The sequence below is a fragment of the Chiroxiphia lanceolata genome, chromosome 25, assembly GCF_009829145.1.
Source record: "Chiroxiphia lanceolata isolate bChiLan1 chromosome 25, bChiLan1.pri, whole genome shotgun sequence".
Classification (NCBI taxonomy): Eukaryota; Metazoa; Chordata; class Aves; order Passeriformes; family Pipridae; genus Chiroxiphia; species Chiroxiphia lanceolata.
In genome coordinates this window covers 3,290,191-3,301,947 of record NC_045661.1, presented here as the reverse complement: position 1 = coordinate 3,301,947, position 11,757 = coordinate 3,290,191, and the positions used below count along the sequence as shown (strand labels likewise).

Genomic DNA, 11,757 nt, shown 5'->3' with positions numbered 1-11,757 from the left:
AGGGCTCTGTGCTTGTGCACGTGGAAAAGGAACACAAAGAAACGTAGAGATCTCATAGTAGTGTAGGATTTATTTTTACAGAGACCAGCCTAGAAGGGATCCAAAAAATTTCCTGGTTCTTGTGGCTTTGGGTGGTTTGTGCTGCTTGGCCCAAATCCCTGTTCTGGCTCGTGTCCTGTGGTACTTGGTACCTCTGCCTTGGTGGCTTTCCATGGAGGAACAGTTTCTGGAGGTTGAGCAGGACGCTGGCAGCAGATCCTGCTGCTGGACTTCTCTGAAGTGCCTCTTGGGTGCAAAAAGCCAGTTGCAAGAGTTCATTACTAAAAAGGGTGTTTTCCTGCCGTGTTACACACTTCTGGAGCGTCCTGTCTCGAGCTGCCAGGGTGTGCCAGCACGAGCTGCCCAGGAGGTGTGGAAGCAGCTGGATCAACACCCAAACCCCTGCTGCCTGGCCCAAGGTGTCCTGGCACACTGGTTGTCCCAGTGGCTACGTTCTTTTGAGGTTTTCCACGCGGTAGCTGCTCCTGATGGAGGAGTCGAGGAAATCGGGGGCAATGTCCCTGAGGAGGACAGCAGTGCCCACCACCCAGGGGGGGTAGTGCAGCTCCCTCTGGCGCAGGGCTCCAGCCTTGATGATCTCCAGGGCACACTCCTCCTTCGGCGCCGGTTTGTCCCGGAGAACGTGCGAGACCGCTCGCACAGCGCTCTCTGGGAAGGGGGGAAGCACAGGGAGGGAAGGAGTGGGGTCAGATGGAGGGGCTGCCACAGGCACCAGCCAGGGTGTCGGGAGAATTCTCAAACTGACAAACTCTGGGGATCAGACCTGCTTAAGGAGGCTTGGAACAGTTACAATAACAGTTACGGCTACGCCCTTCCCATTCCTTTCCACCTCTTGAGGGACCACGGGGTGGAATCCCCACCTCCCCTGCAAGGACAGCAGAGTTAAAAGTCCCAGGCCACGCTTTTTAAAGAGTTGGGGTCCTGTTTCCACTGTTGCACAGACACTGCAGGCAGAGGGTCCAGCAGTGGTGGCAGAGCAGCCTGGAGCCAGAGGGTGGGCCCAGCTTGGCCCTGCCTGGGAATGGACCGAGTCCCGAGGCCCCGGTGGTGCTGAGCTTACCTGTGTTGATGTAGCCCAGGATGCAGAGGGTGATGGAAACATTGACCTTGTCCATGACGAATTCGTGTCGCAAGGAGCTGAAAAATCCATCCAGGGCGAACTTGGTTGCGGAATAGGAAGCAGCAAACGGGGAACCGACTTTACCTGGAGCAGAGACACAACATTGGGGTTCACGAGCTGGGCAGGCACCAGCTCTCCCTTCCTCCTGCCCTTCAAGGAGTTGCAGTATTGTGATTGAGGTGATGGAGTAAACTGTCATGAATGCTTGAGGGAAATAAACAAGTGCAGGAATGTTTAAAATGTGACATATGGCACGAAGTACCTTCTGTTGGGGGTGATACTGTTCCTGTATTCAGGAAGAGACACCCACAGATAGCAAATCATGTTTAGTATGTGGCCATGCACGTAAAACAACTGCAGTGCTATGCAGGAAGGTGATTAGTGGGTGACTAGAAGGGCAAAATATAAGCTATAAATCTCCCAGAGGTCTTGAATTGGGCATCCAGGATCCAGGTCTTGCTGACCCTGACTCCCAGTGGGTGGCTCTCTGCCTTGTGGTCCTTGTTCTGTCACAGCAGGGATCCCTTGCGGGCAGAGGAAGGGATGTGGGCAGGGAGAGGCCCCCCTTGTGTGCTGACCTGCCAGGGATGAGACCACCACAATGCTGCCCTCACTCTCCCTCAGCATGGGCAGGGCTGACGTGGTCATGGCCACGTAGCTCAGGAAGTTGGTCTCCAAGAGCTTTCGTATGTGCCCAACGTTCCCATCGAAGAAGTTGAAGGTGGAGTAACCGATGTGGTTTAGGATGAGCATGTCCAGGCCTCCTGCAAGCAGAGCATGTTTGCTGTTAGCAACAGGCATCTCTGAACAAAGCAGCTTCCCGGGGGTTGAAATGGCCCCCAAAGTGTGGCAGGGGATGTGCTGGGCAGCGAGGAGGGGCAGCTCCACAGCACCTACCCCAGGTGTTCTCAGCCTCCCTCACCACCACCTCGGGGAATGAGGGGTCCTCCATGGAGCCGCTGATGTAGCGGGCAGAGGCAGCTCCCAGCTCCAGGCATTGCTCCACCACCTGTGGGAATGGTGTTGGCATGGACTCACCTTCACAGAGCACCCCCATCCCAGGCTGTTGCTGTCTCAGGGCATCTCCCTGTCCTGCTGGAAACCCTGCTCCCTTTATGGGATGAGACATGTTGCCTGGAAAACTGATTCTGTCTGCAGAGTTGAATGACAGCACATCTGAGCCAAATATTTAGTGTTTATAAATAGGGATATGATTGCTTAATGTTAGCACTTTGATTCTGTTTTATACAGGATACAAAACCAGTTCAGAGTTGGAGAAAGGGCAAGGGTTGATCAGACGAGGACTTGAGCAGGCCTTGTCTGTGGTGGTGGAGGTCAGAATTCACAGCTGGGGGCTGCAGAGAAGGAAATGCTGTGCTGTCAGCATTGAAAATGCAATTTTTGTAGTGGGGGTTGTGTGTGTGTTAGAACAGGCTCGTGCTGGGGATACACTGGGGTGGGTCTGGAAGGTATCTGTGGTGTTCCCATGTGGGCATCCTCATCCAGCCCGGCTCTGCTTGCCATTTACTTTCTGCAGCTTGGCCTCAGTCCGTGCCGTGAGCAGGAGGTGTGTCTCCATGCGTGCCAGGTGATAGGCCATCTGCTCCCCGATGCCGCTGCTGGCTCCCGTCACGATCACCCGCTTCCCCCGGAGCATCTCTGGAGAGGAGGGCGCGGAGCTCAGAGCCGGCACAGCCCCTGTTGTCTCTCCACACGTGGGCACTGTGGCTCCTCTCTGGCCCTGCCGCCCCTCACCTTCAGGTGCAGGAGCTGCGGGCACCCCTCTCCAGACCCCCGCTGGAGCCCGATCCTTAATCACGGCTCCTTAATCCCGGCTCGGTGGGGAGCACGTGCGAGGCTCAGACTCTGCACCCAGCCTGGCCTGGGAGCGGCGAGAGCCAGCTGATAAAAGGATTAAATTGGAAAAGCGCACGTTTCCCAGGTCGGTCATTCACAGAGGTCGCACCCTGCGTGTCCCAGCAGAGCCGGTGTAACCCCGGCTGTTCTGTCCCTCCCCTCAGTTCGGGAAGGATATTGAGGTCCTGGAGCAGGTCCAGAGGAGAGCAACGAGGCTGGGGAAGGGACTGGAGCACAAGTGCTGTGAGGAGAGGCTGAGGGAGCTGGGGCTGTTCAGCCTGGAGAAGAGGAGGCTCAGGGGAGACCTCCTCACTCTCTACAACTCCCTGACAGGAGGGGGGAGCCAGGGGGGGGTTGGTCTCTTTTCCCAGGCAACTCTCAGCAAGACAAGAGGGCTCGGGCTTCAGCTGTGCCAGGGGAGGTTTAGGTTGGATATTAGGAAGAATTTCTTTCCAGAGAGGGTGATCAGGCATTGGAATGGGCTGCCCAGGGAAGTGGTGGATTCTCCATCCCTGGAGGTTTTTAAGCTGAGACTGGATGTGGCATCAGTGCCATGGGCTGGGAACCACGGCAGTAGTGGGTCAAGGGTTGGACTTGATGATCTCAGAGATCCCTTCCAACCCAGCTGATTCTATGATTCCTGTGCTCTGACCCCTCGCATGGGGGGCTGCCTGCCCTCCCCTCCCAGCCTGCAGCCCTCCCACACTCTGGCTTCTCTGACTGTGCTCCAAAAGGCCCTTCAAGTGGCCTGTGCCCCTCTGCATGGCACACTCTGCCACGCTGGCACAGCCTCCCCGAGGTTGTTTTTTCCCCATGACTTACCTTCGTTGAAACTCGGAGGTGCTGAATAAAAATAAAAGGCCAGTGCTACTCCCAGCAAGGGGATGAAAATCTTCAGGAGCAAACCCATCCCTCTGCAAAAATACAGGCAGGAGTGAGACAAACCCCACAGCTCTGGCCACTGCAGGTGGAGGTGGCTGCAGGCTGCAGATGGGTCTGGGAAGGTTTGAGCTGGTTCTTGTCTTGCGTAAGTTTGCTGGTATCTGTTGGATCTTTTCGTTGCTCTGCCAGTGATTTAGCAAACATTAACCTAATGAAGAGTGTGGCTTTGGACTTTAGGCTGTGCCTTTGCACCCTTGGCCTGCCAGGAGTTTCAGGTGTGCTTTTTGAGAGCGTTCAAGGGAAGGCACTGAACAGTTTCTCACTCCACGGAGTGGTGGGTGTGTTTGTGGTTGTTTTTTGGGGCTGGGACACCTGTGTCCCCCCAGAGCAGAGGGGGGATGGATGGACATCCTTCTCCCTCCACTCTGCTTCTAAAACAGAAGCAACTTCCTCATTGGCTGCCACAAGGATTTATTTATCAGTGGTATCACTGTGGTACAGGTTCACAGAAATATCTGGAGAGAGCAGGGCTGGCAAATTTACCTTTTCCAACCAGTAATGATGTTTCTGGTTTCTCCTCCATGATATCACCATTGGTACAATACTGACAGTTTGTTGGGTGGCCCTTATACCTAAAAAATTGAATTCTTGGGGAATCCCTGGATTGTAAAAGGCAGTAAAAGAGCCAGGTTGATGAATAAGAAAGACCTTCAGCTTTCACAACTTTGTGAATCTCGCTGCTCAGCATCTGCCTGGGCACATGGAAAATGGGTTTGTAAGTAACTGTCTGAAAGAGGAAGTTTAAAGGGCAAAACCTGCTCTGTGTGAGCTGGTTTGTGTAGGAGATCTTGAGGTAAGGACAAGAGAAATGGCAGTTCCTAATTTCCTTTATAGAAGCAAACAAATCCCTAGGAGTGCTTCAGTGGGAAGAGTCTGGGGAGGTTTTGTCACAGGACATGGAACAGTTGGTGCAGGAATGGCCAGAACCACGGGAGGTGTAAATGGATCAAGCTGGGGAAGTGGTGTGGAGCTCGCTGTGGGCTTGGGTTTGCATTCAGCATGTGCTGAATGTGCTCCCACTGTCCCACATCTAGAAGGTGTTTTCCAGTTAGAATGTTTGTGTAGGAAACTGCCTGGGAGTTTGGGAAGTTTTGCTTGGAGTAAAAGCTTGCATTTGATGGGGAATGGGGACTGAATGGCTTTAAGCCAAAGAAGGGTAGATTTGGATTGGATATTAGGAAGAAATCCTTCCCTGTGAGGGTGGGGAGGCCCTGGCACAGGTTGCCCAGAGAAGCTGTGGCTGCCCCATCCCTAGAAGTGTCCAAGGGCAGGTTGGACAGGGCTTGGAGCAACCTGGGATGGTGGAAGGTGTCCCTGCCTCTGGCAGGGGAGTGAAACTACCTCATCTTTAAGGTCCCTCCCAACCCAAACCATTCTGTGATTCTATAATTCTATGAATTTGGCCATTAAACTAACAAATAGGCTGAAATATTCCCAAAAATGAAACAATGAAGGGTTATTGCCTCAATTTCAGCCTCCCTGTGAGAGCCAAGCCGGTAGAGAGCTCTGTCAGTTTTATAGCAAAGCGACAACACACAAAGCCATCCGGTTAGTACATTTTATTTAACAATTAGCTTCAATAATTAGGTTTTTCCTTGAGCAGGGGGGGCGGGGACAGGCAGGGCTGCGAGACCTCCCTCGCCCCTCCGGGTGCCGCCAGCGCATCGCGAACCGAGCGGCGGCGATGCCCGCCGGGGTTGCCCGGGCGCAGGACGGGGTTGCCCGGGCGCAGGACGGGGTTGCCCGGGCGCAGGACGGGGTTGCCCGGGCGCAGGACGGGGGTACCCGGGCCAGCCCTCCCCGGGCGCAGGACGGGGGTACCCGGGCCAGCCCTCCCCGGTGCCCCCGGCTCAGAGGGGCGGGCGGGGGGTGCCGGGGGCGGCGGGCAGGCGGTAGCGGCTCCTCACCAGGTAGTCGAGGAGCTCAGCGGCGCAGTCCCGGAGCAGCAGGGGCAGGCGGGTGGAGCTGTAGCGGTAGTAGAGCTCCCGGCGGCGCAGCGCGGCCCCTTTGAGGATCTCCAGCGCGCACTCGTCCCGCGGCGCCGGCACCTCCCGCAGCACCTCCGCGGCAGCGCGGACGGCGCGGTCTGCGGGGATGGGGGGGCACAAAGGGGGACCCGGGGCGGTGACGGGAGAGGAGGGACCCGTGGGAGACACGGGGGGGATGAGGGGAGAGTGGGGGAACACGCAGAGGGGATGAGGGGTACAGAGAGGGGCGAGGGGGGACCCCCAGGGGGCACACGGAGGCTTAGGGGTGGGTGGGGACCCCGAGGGGGACATGGGAGGAAGAGGGGCGAGTGGATGAGTGTGGGACCCGAGGGGCTCAGAGACAAAGGGGGACCCGGGGCGATGACGGGAGAGGGGGCAGCCCTGGGAGACACGGGGGGATGAGGGGAGGGTGCGGGAGCACGCAGAGGGATTGAGGGGTGCATAAAGGGGTGAGTGGGGCTCGAGGGGCACAGAGATGGGCGAGTGGGGACCCCCAGGGGGCACACGGAGGCTTAGGGGTGGTTGGGGACCCCGAGAGGGACATGGGAGGAGGAGGGGCGAGTGGGTGAGTGTGGAACCCGAGGGGATGGCGTGAGAGTGAGGACCCCGAGGGGTTCAGAGACGGGATGAGGGGAGAGTGGGGGAGCACAGAGAGGGGATGAGGGGTACAGAGAGGGGCGAGTGGGGGCTCGAGGGGCACAGAGAGGGGCGCATAGGGGCCCGTGGGGCACACGGGGGGATGAGGGGAGAGTGGGGGAACACAGAGAGGGGATGAAGGGTACACATGGGGAGGACTTGAGGGGCACATAGAGGGGTGAGTGGGGACCCCAAGGGTCACACAGAGGGGCTAAGGGGAGAGCCAAGGGTCAAGGGGTACACAGAGGAGAACATGCAGGGGCTGAGGGGCAAGTTAGGACCTTGAGGGACACACAGGACAGTTGAAGAGGACACAGGAGCAAGTGGGGGAGCACATCGGGCTGAGGGGCAGACAGAGGGATGAGAAAATGTCCAAGGGACACATAGAAGGGCGAGTGGGATACCTGAGGGGCTGAAAGGGGAGCAGGGGGTCAAGGAGTACATGGAGGGGCTGAGGGGTACACAGGGGATAAGGAGCACGTGGGGGTAGCTGAGGAAGGCCACCTTGTTAATGTGAAACAGGGAGTGGGGCTTACAAAATGTTTCCTAAAATTGGACGCATCAGTGTGTATGTCAAAGCACAAATAAGTTGATAAGACTCAGATCTGCTGCCCTGCAGAACGTGCTGGGAGTACGTGAGCTCTGTGTCTCAGATGAGCCTGACAGCAGAGTTGGGATACAATGGCAGGGCTGCTCAAAAAGCAAACTGGGGTGAGTGGGTTGTATCAAAACAAATTCCACCCAGAAAATGCAAAACACATGCACTGCATTCCCCTCCTTTGCTCCTGTATCAATAGGTGGGATTGATGAGAGGGAGGTGGCTGGTATTTTTATTAATTGGATGTTTGGCTGTGCTAAGCAGTGGTTGGTTTTATATTACACAGAGAAATAAATTTAGTTTTGAGACTGGTTTTGGTGGCAGAGAGGTGGAATCCCCCAGAGATACCCCAGAGGTGCTGGAGGAGGAGCAGCAGCAGAGGGGAGAGGAGGAGTTGGTGGCAGAGGGGGTTGAGGGGCAGGATGGTGATGCTCAGCTCCTGACAAGTGCATCCAACAGCACAACTCTTACCAGTGTCAATGAAGCCAAGGATGCAGAGTGTGATGGAAACATTAATGTTCTGAATGCTGAATTCCTGCCTCAGGGAGCTGAAAAATCCATCCAGGGCGAACTTGGTCGCAGAGTAGGGGACAGTAAAGGGAAACCCCACTTTACCTGGACACAGAGTGAAGGTCTGTTACAGCACAGAAAGCTGCTCTGCCTGAACCTCTGTTTTGCCCTTCATCAGAGAGAGTATTTTGCCCAAGGGGAGTTCACTCTTAGTGAACTGTCATCCTGGCACCTGAACAGCAGCATTACAAATATTCCTGTTGGCTTCTAGCTCTTTTAAGGTCTCATGGCCAACACCATGGCTCACGTCTCTGCTGAGGGTATGAGCAACCCAAAGTAACCACAAAACCCTCAGTGGGGAGAGGTGGAGCAAAGTTTGAACTCCTGGCCCTGGATCCTGAGCTGAGCTGGTGACCAGAGCACTGCCCAGCACACCAGCTGTGGGGTTTAGTTGCAGGGCTGGTCAAAAAGCAAACTGAGGAGATCGGATTGAGCAGAAAACAAATTCCATCAAGAAAATCCCAAAACAATCTGGATTTGGGTGCTGGGGTTGTTTTTGGTGTTTGTTTGTTTTTTTGTTTGTGAGTGTTAAGCAGTTGTGGCTCTTTTAGGATGCCTATGTGCTACTTACGAAAATCAGCCCACGGTGTCTTTTGGGTGAATCCCACGTCACCCACCTCGCTTCCCACTCACCTGCCATGGATGAAACCACGACAATGCTGCCCTCACTCTCCTTCAGCATGGGCAGGGCTGCCGTGGTCATGGCCACGTAGCTGAGGAAGTTGATTTCCAGGAGCTTTCGTACGTGCTCAACGTCCCCATCGAAAAAACCAAAGTACGAGGCACCAACGTGGTTAAGAATGAGCATGTCCAGGCCTCCTGCAAGCAGAGGAAAGGGTGTTAGTGCTGGAGGGGAGGGGAGAGGGCTACAGCCAGCAAAACAGCCTTTCCTGGGAAGTGTAATCAGAAGAAATCAGGTTTTTGGGTCAGAGCTGTGGCCCGTTATCTCTGGGGCAAGGATATACTCCAGATGGTGGCTGCCAGTAAAAACTCCGTTGTGATATATTGCTTTTTGGTTCAAAACACAAATGCCACGGCACAAGGGAGATCACCCCCAGCTGCGTGTGGGCCCGGGGAGGGAGAAGGGACCGTGCATTTCCACAGCCGTGACCCGTGACCGCGATACCGGCGCTGCCGAGGGGCCGCCGGACGCTGCAGCCCCTGGGTGATGAAATCCAGGACCGTGGCACTGCAACAGGATGTCACGAGGGCACGGGGCTGAAAACGAGAGCGCAGTTCAGTTCGAGGGGCAGTGGTGAAGCCAGGCAGGGGGCAGAACCAGGGGGAAACTTCTCCCGTCTCGCACCACCTCTCCCACTTTTTTTTTTTTTTTTGCGATAAGCCTGGCCGGGATGAGATGCCCTGTTCTGCTGTCACCGGTGGAGAGCAAGTTGTAGACATACCCAGCGAGGCCTGTGCCTCGCTCACCACGTGCTGGGCGAAGGCCATGTCCTCCATGGTGCCGCTGACGAACCGCGCCGAGGCCGCTCCCAGCTCCAGGCACCGCCGCACCACCTGCCACCGACACAGCCCGTCAGGAGCACACCCAGCCCCGGGGTGGGACCAAAAGGGGGGGGCTGTGCTCCCTCTGTGATGTGCTCCCGCCTTAAAACAGCGGTGTTTGGAGCCTTCTAAGCTTCAAAGGGAGCCTGGGAAGTTATTCCTGCACCCCAGGCGGTCTGGCTCTTCCTCGGTGCGGTCTGGAATTGCACGTGTGTGTGTGTGGGGGGAGAGCAGGGGCTTGGCTATCACTGCAGTGGAATGAGGGTGTGTGTGTGTGTGCTGAGGCAGCCTGTGTCCGTGGGGATGTGCGTACATAAGTTCAAATCTTATAACATGTTCTGCAGGGTGTGTGTGCCTGCAGGAGAGGGGGGTTTCTGTGCACGCAGGAGCCCTGGACGGCACAGGGGTGTCTACCTGTGAGTGCCACCCTTCCCAGCTGGGGTCTGTGCTGTGGAAATTGCCTGTGTGGATATTCCTGCGTGGTGGGTGTACCTGTGGTGTGAGATTGGCCTTCACACGTGTGCCCTGCTGAGAATGTGCATGTGGGAGTGCCCAGGGTTGCCATTTACTTTCTGGAGCTTGGCCTCTGTCCGTGCCGTGATGAGGATGTGGGATCCCATCCGTGCCAGGTGATAGGCAATCTGCTCCCCAATTCCAGTGCTGGCTCCAGTCACAATCACCCGCTTCCCCTTCAGCATCTCTGGGGACCGAGGCACAGGCATTTAATTTATCCAAATGCTGTTAGAAGAAAAAACAACCCTAAAACTCAAAAGAATCCCGTAACACCCTTCAGAATAAGCACTGAATTGGGAGGTAAATGAGCCTGTGAGTGCAAAGCATCCAGCACCAGGACATGCCTCCCATCTCATGGAAAAAGCCATGGAGTTGCTGCAGCTCCTCATGGAATGCAGCGACACAGGGACAGCGCTTGACTCTTTCAGCAGCTTTTTCCACGAGTCAGGACAAAACTTAACCAACAGCCCAACTATTCTGTAGTGAAAATCACCCCCTGAGTGCATTCTCTGAACTTAAAATCCATTATTTAAAAGTCATGTTTATAAGCTCTGTTGTTACACGGTGGAAAACGGAGCGTCCAGAGCCCTCTCCCCCTCAGCCCCCTGCCTCACCTGCTCCCCCCCAGGAAGTATTTCTGCATATTCCTTGCCCTGTTGGACTTCAAATCTTCGTTAAAACAACTTTCTGCTATCAGCCACCACACAAAGGCTCGGGCTTGGCTTGGTCCAAGCTCTGAATGGTTTCCACGCAAAGCATTCAAATGTGGCTTTTCATATTTTTTGCTTTAAAGGCAGAGTCACTTTGGATACTCACCCGGTTTGAAATTCTCCCTCGCAGAATAAAACCAGAAGGCCAAAACCAATCCCAGCAAGGGAATGAGAATCTTTTGCAACCGACCCATCCCACTGTGGAGTGAGGAGACACAGCATGAGAGAGAAGGAAGGAACCCAAAAAAAAAAAAAAAAAAAAAAAAGAAAAAGCTCTCTACAGAGTTGCTCCAGAGGGAAGCAGCGATGAGAATCCTTAAAAACCTGTCAGTGGAGGAGCTGCGACTTCCAAAGCCCTGGAAAATCACGGGTGGCTGGATGAGAGGAGCCAAGGCTTTGATTTGCTCCCCGCTGCTCGGCCTGGCCAGCGGGGCTGTTTGGGTTCTGCCCGGCTCTTTTCATATTTCCTGTCCTACGTTAAAATGCAGAATTTTGCACAACACCCTGGAAGAGGTGTGTCTTTGCTGAGCAGCATCAAGTTTCACTTGGAGAACATCAGAGGGAGCCCAGTGCAGGTGGTTAAACATCCTCCTTTATTCCTGCGGGCACTGTGCATGGATGTGAGCCGGGTCTGGCACTGGGAGAGCGACTGGGGGGCTGCTGTGCCGTGGGGGGACACACAGAGAATGTCCCTGTGCTCCCCAGGGTGTCACTGCTCTGTGCCCAAAGCTGGGCAGTGGGGGCCCAGGAGCACATTATGCTCCAAAACAGCTCCAGAAATGCTTTGCTGGGGCAGGATTTAGTTTTCCACCTCTTTTTCTGTTCCCTCTGGGAGCAGATGAGGGAGCAGGGGCTGAGCAGAACCCATCAGCAGGGGGCAGCCAGCCCGGCTCCGAGGGGTTCTGTGGGCACAGAGAGGTTTGCAGTGAAACACTGAGTGTGTTTTCTGCACAGAAATAAGGGGCCTCTCTGCTGTGGTTCCTGCTTTGAGTTTTGTACAAGCTCTGTTCTGACTTTAGGTGAATATAACCTCGTGAAAAACCCACTAAACACCCCCTTAACTCCCTGAGCCTCAGCAGCAGCAAATTCAACGCCATGGATCTTGAGCAATAGGGATAAACCATGTTCCAGCTTTGGTCTTCTGCTGGGATCTTTACTGCAGAGTCCCAGCACCTGCTGTGGGATGAGGACATGCTGTGGGAGCTCCATGTAATTGCCCTGCTGGAGCCTTGGCCTTCTCTGCCAGGAGAAGGATGTGTT

General features: G+C 55.3%; 2 protein-coding genes across 2 annotated transcripts; both read right to left on the bottom strand.

Moving 5' to 3' along the window:
• Window positions 1-50: 50 nt before the first annotated feature.
• LOC116798293 (corticosteroid 11-beta-dehydrogenase isozyme 1-like) lies at window positions 51-4,110 on the bottom strand. Its single transcript, XM_032710604.1, has 6 exons — window positions 3,860-4,110; window positions 2,709-2,839; window positions 2,078-2,189; window positions 1,759-1,944; window positions 1,121-1,264; window positions 51-708 (listed from the first exon to the last, which is right to left on the bottom strand). The coding sequence occupies exons 1-6, from the start codon at window positions 3,945-3,947 to the stop codon at window positions 488-490; spliced, it is 882 nt and encodes a 293-aa protein (XP_032566495.1). The 5' UTR covers window positions 3,948-4,110; the 3' UTR covers window positions 51-487.
• Window positions 4,111-5,788: 1,678 nt separating this feature from the next.
• On the bottom strand, window positions 5,789-10,953 carry HSD11B1 (hydroxysteroid 11-beta dehydrogenase 1). Its single transcript, XM_032710607.1, has 7 exons — window positions 10,822-10,953; window positions 10,604-10,695; window positions 9,844-9,974; window positions 9,175-9,286; window positions 8,405-8,590; window positions 7,673-7,816; window positions 5,789-6,065 (listed from the first exon to the last, which is right to left on the bottom strand). Exons 2-7 carry the CDS (start codon window positions 10,689-10,691, stop codon window positions 5,830-5,832), a joined length of 897 nt encoding a protein of 298 aa, XP_032566498.1. The 5' UTR covers window positions 10,692-10,695; window positions 10,822-10,953; the 3' UTR covers window positions 5,789-5,829.
• Between the last annotated feature and the right edge of the window lie 804 nt (window positions 10,954-11,757).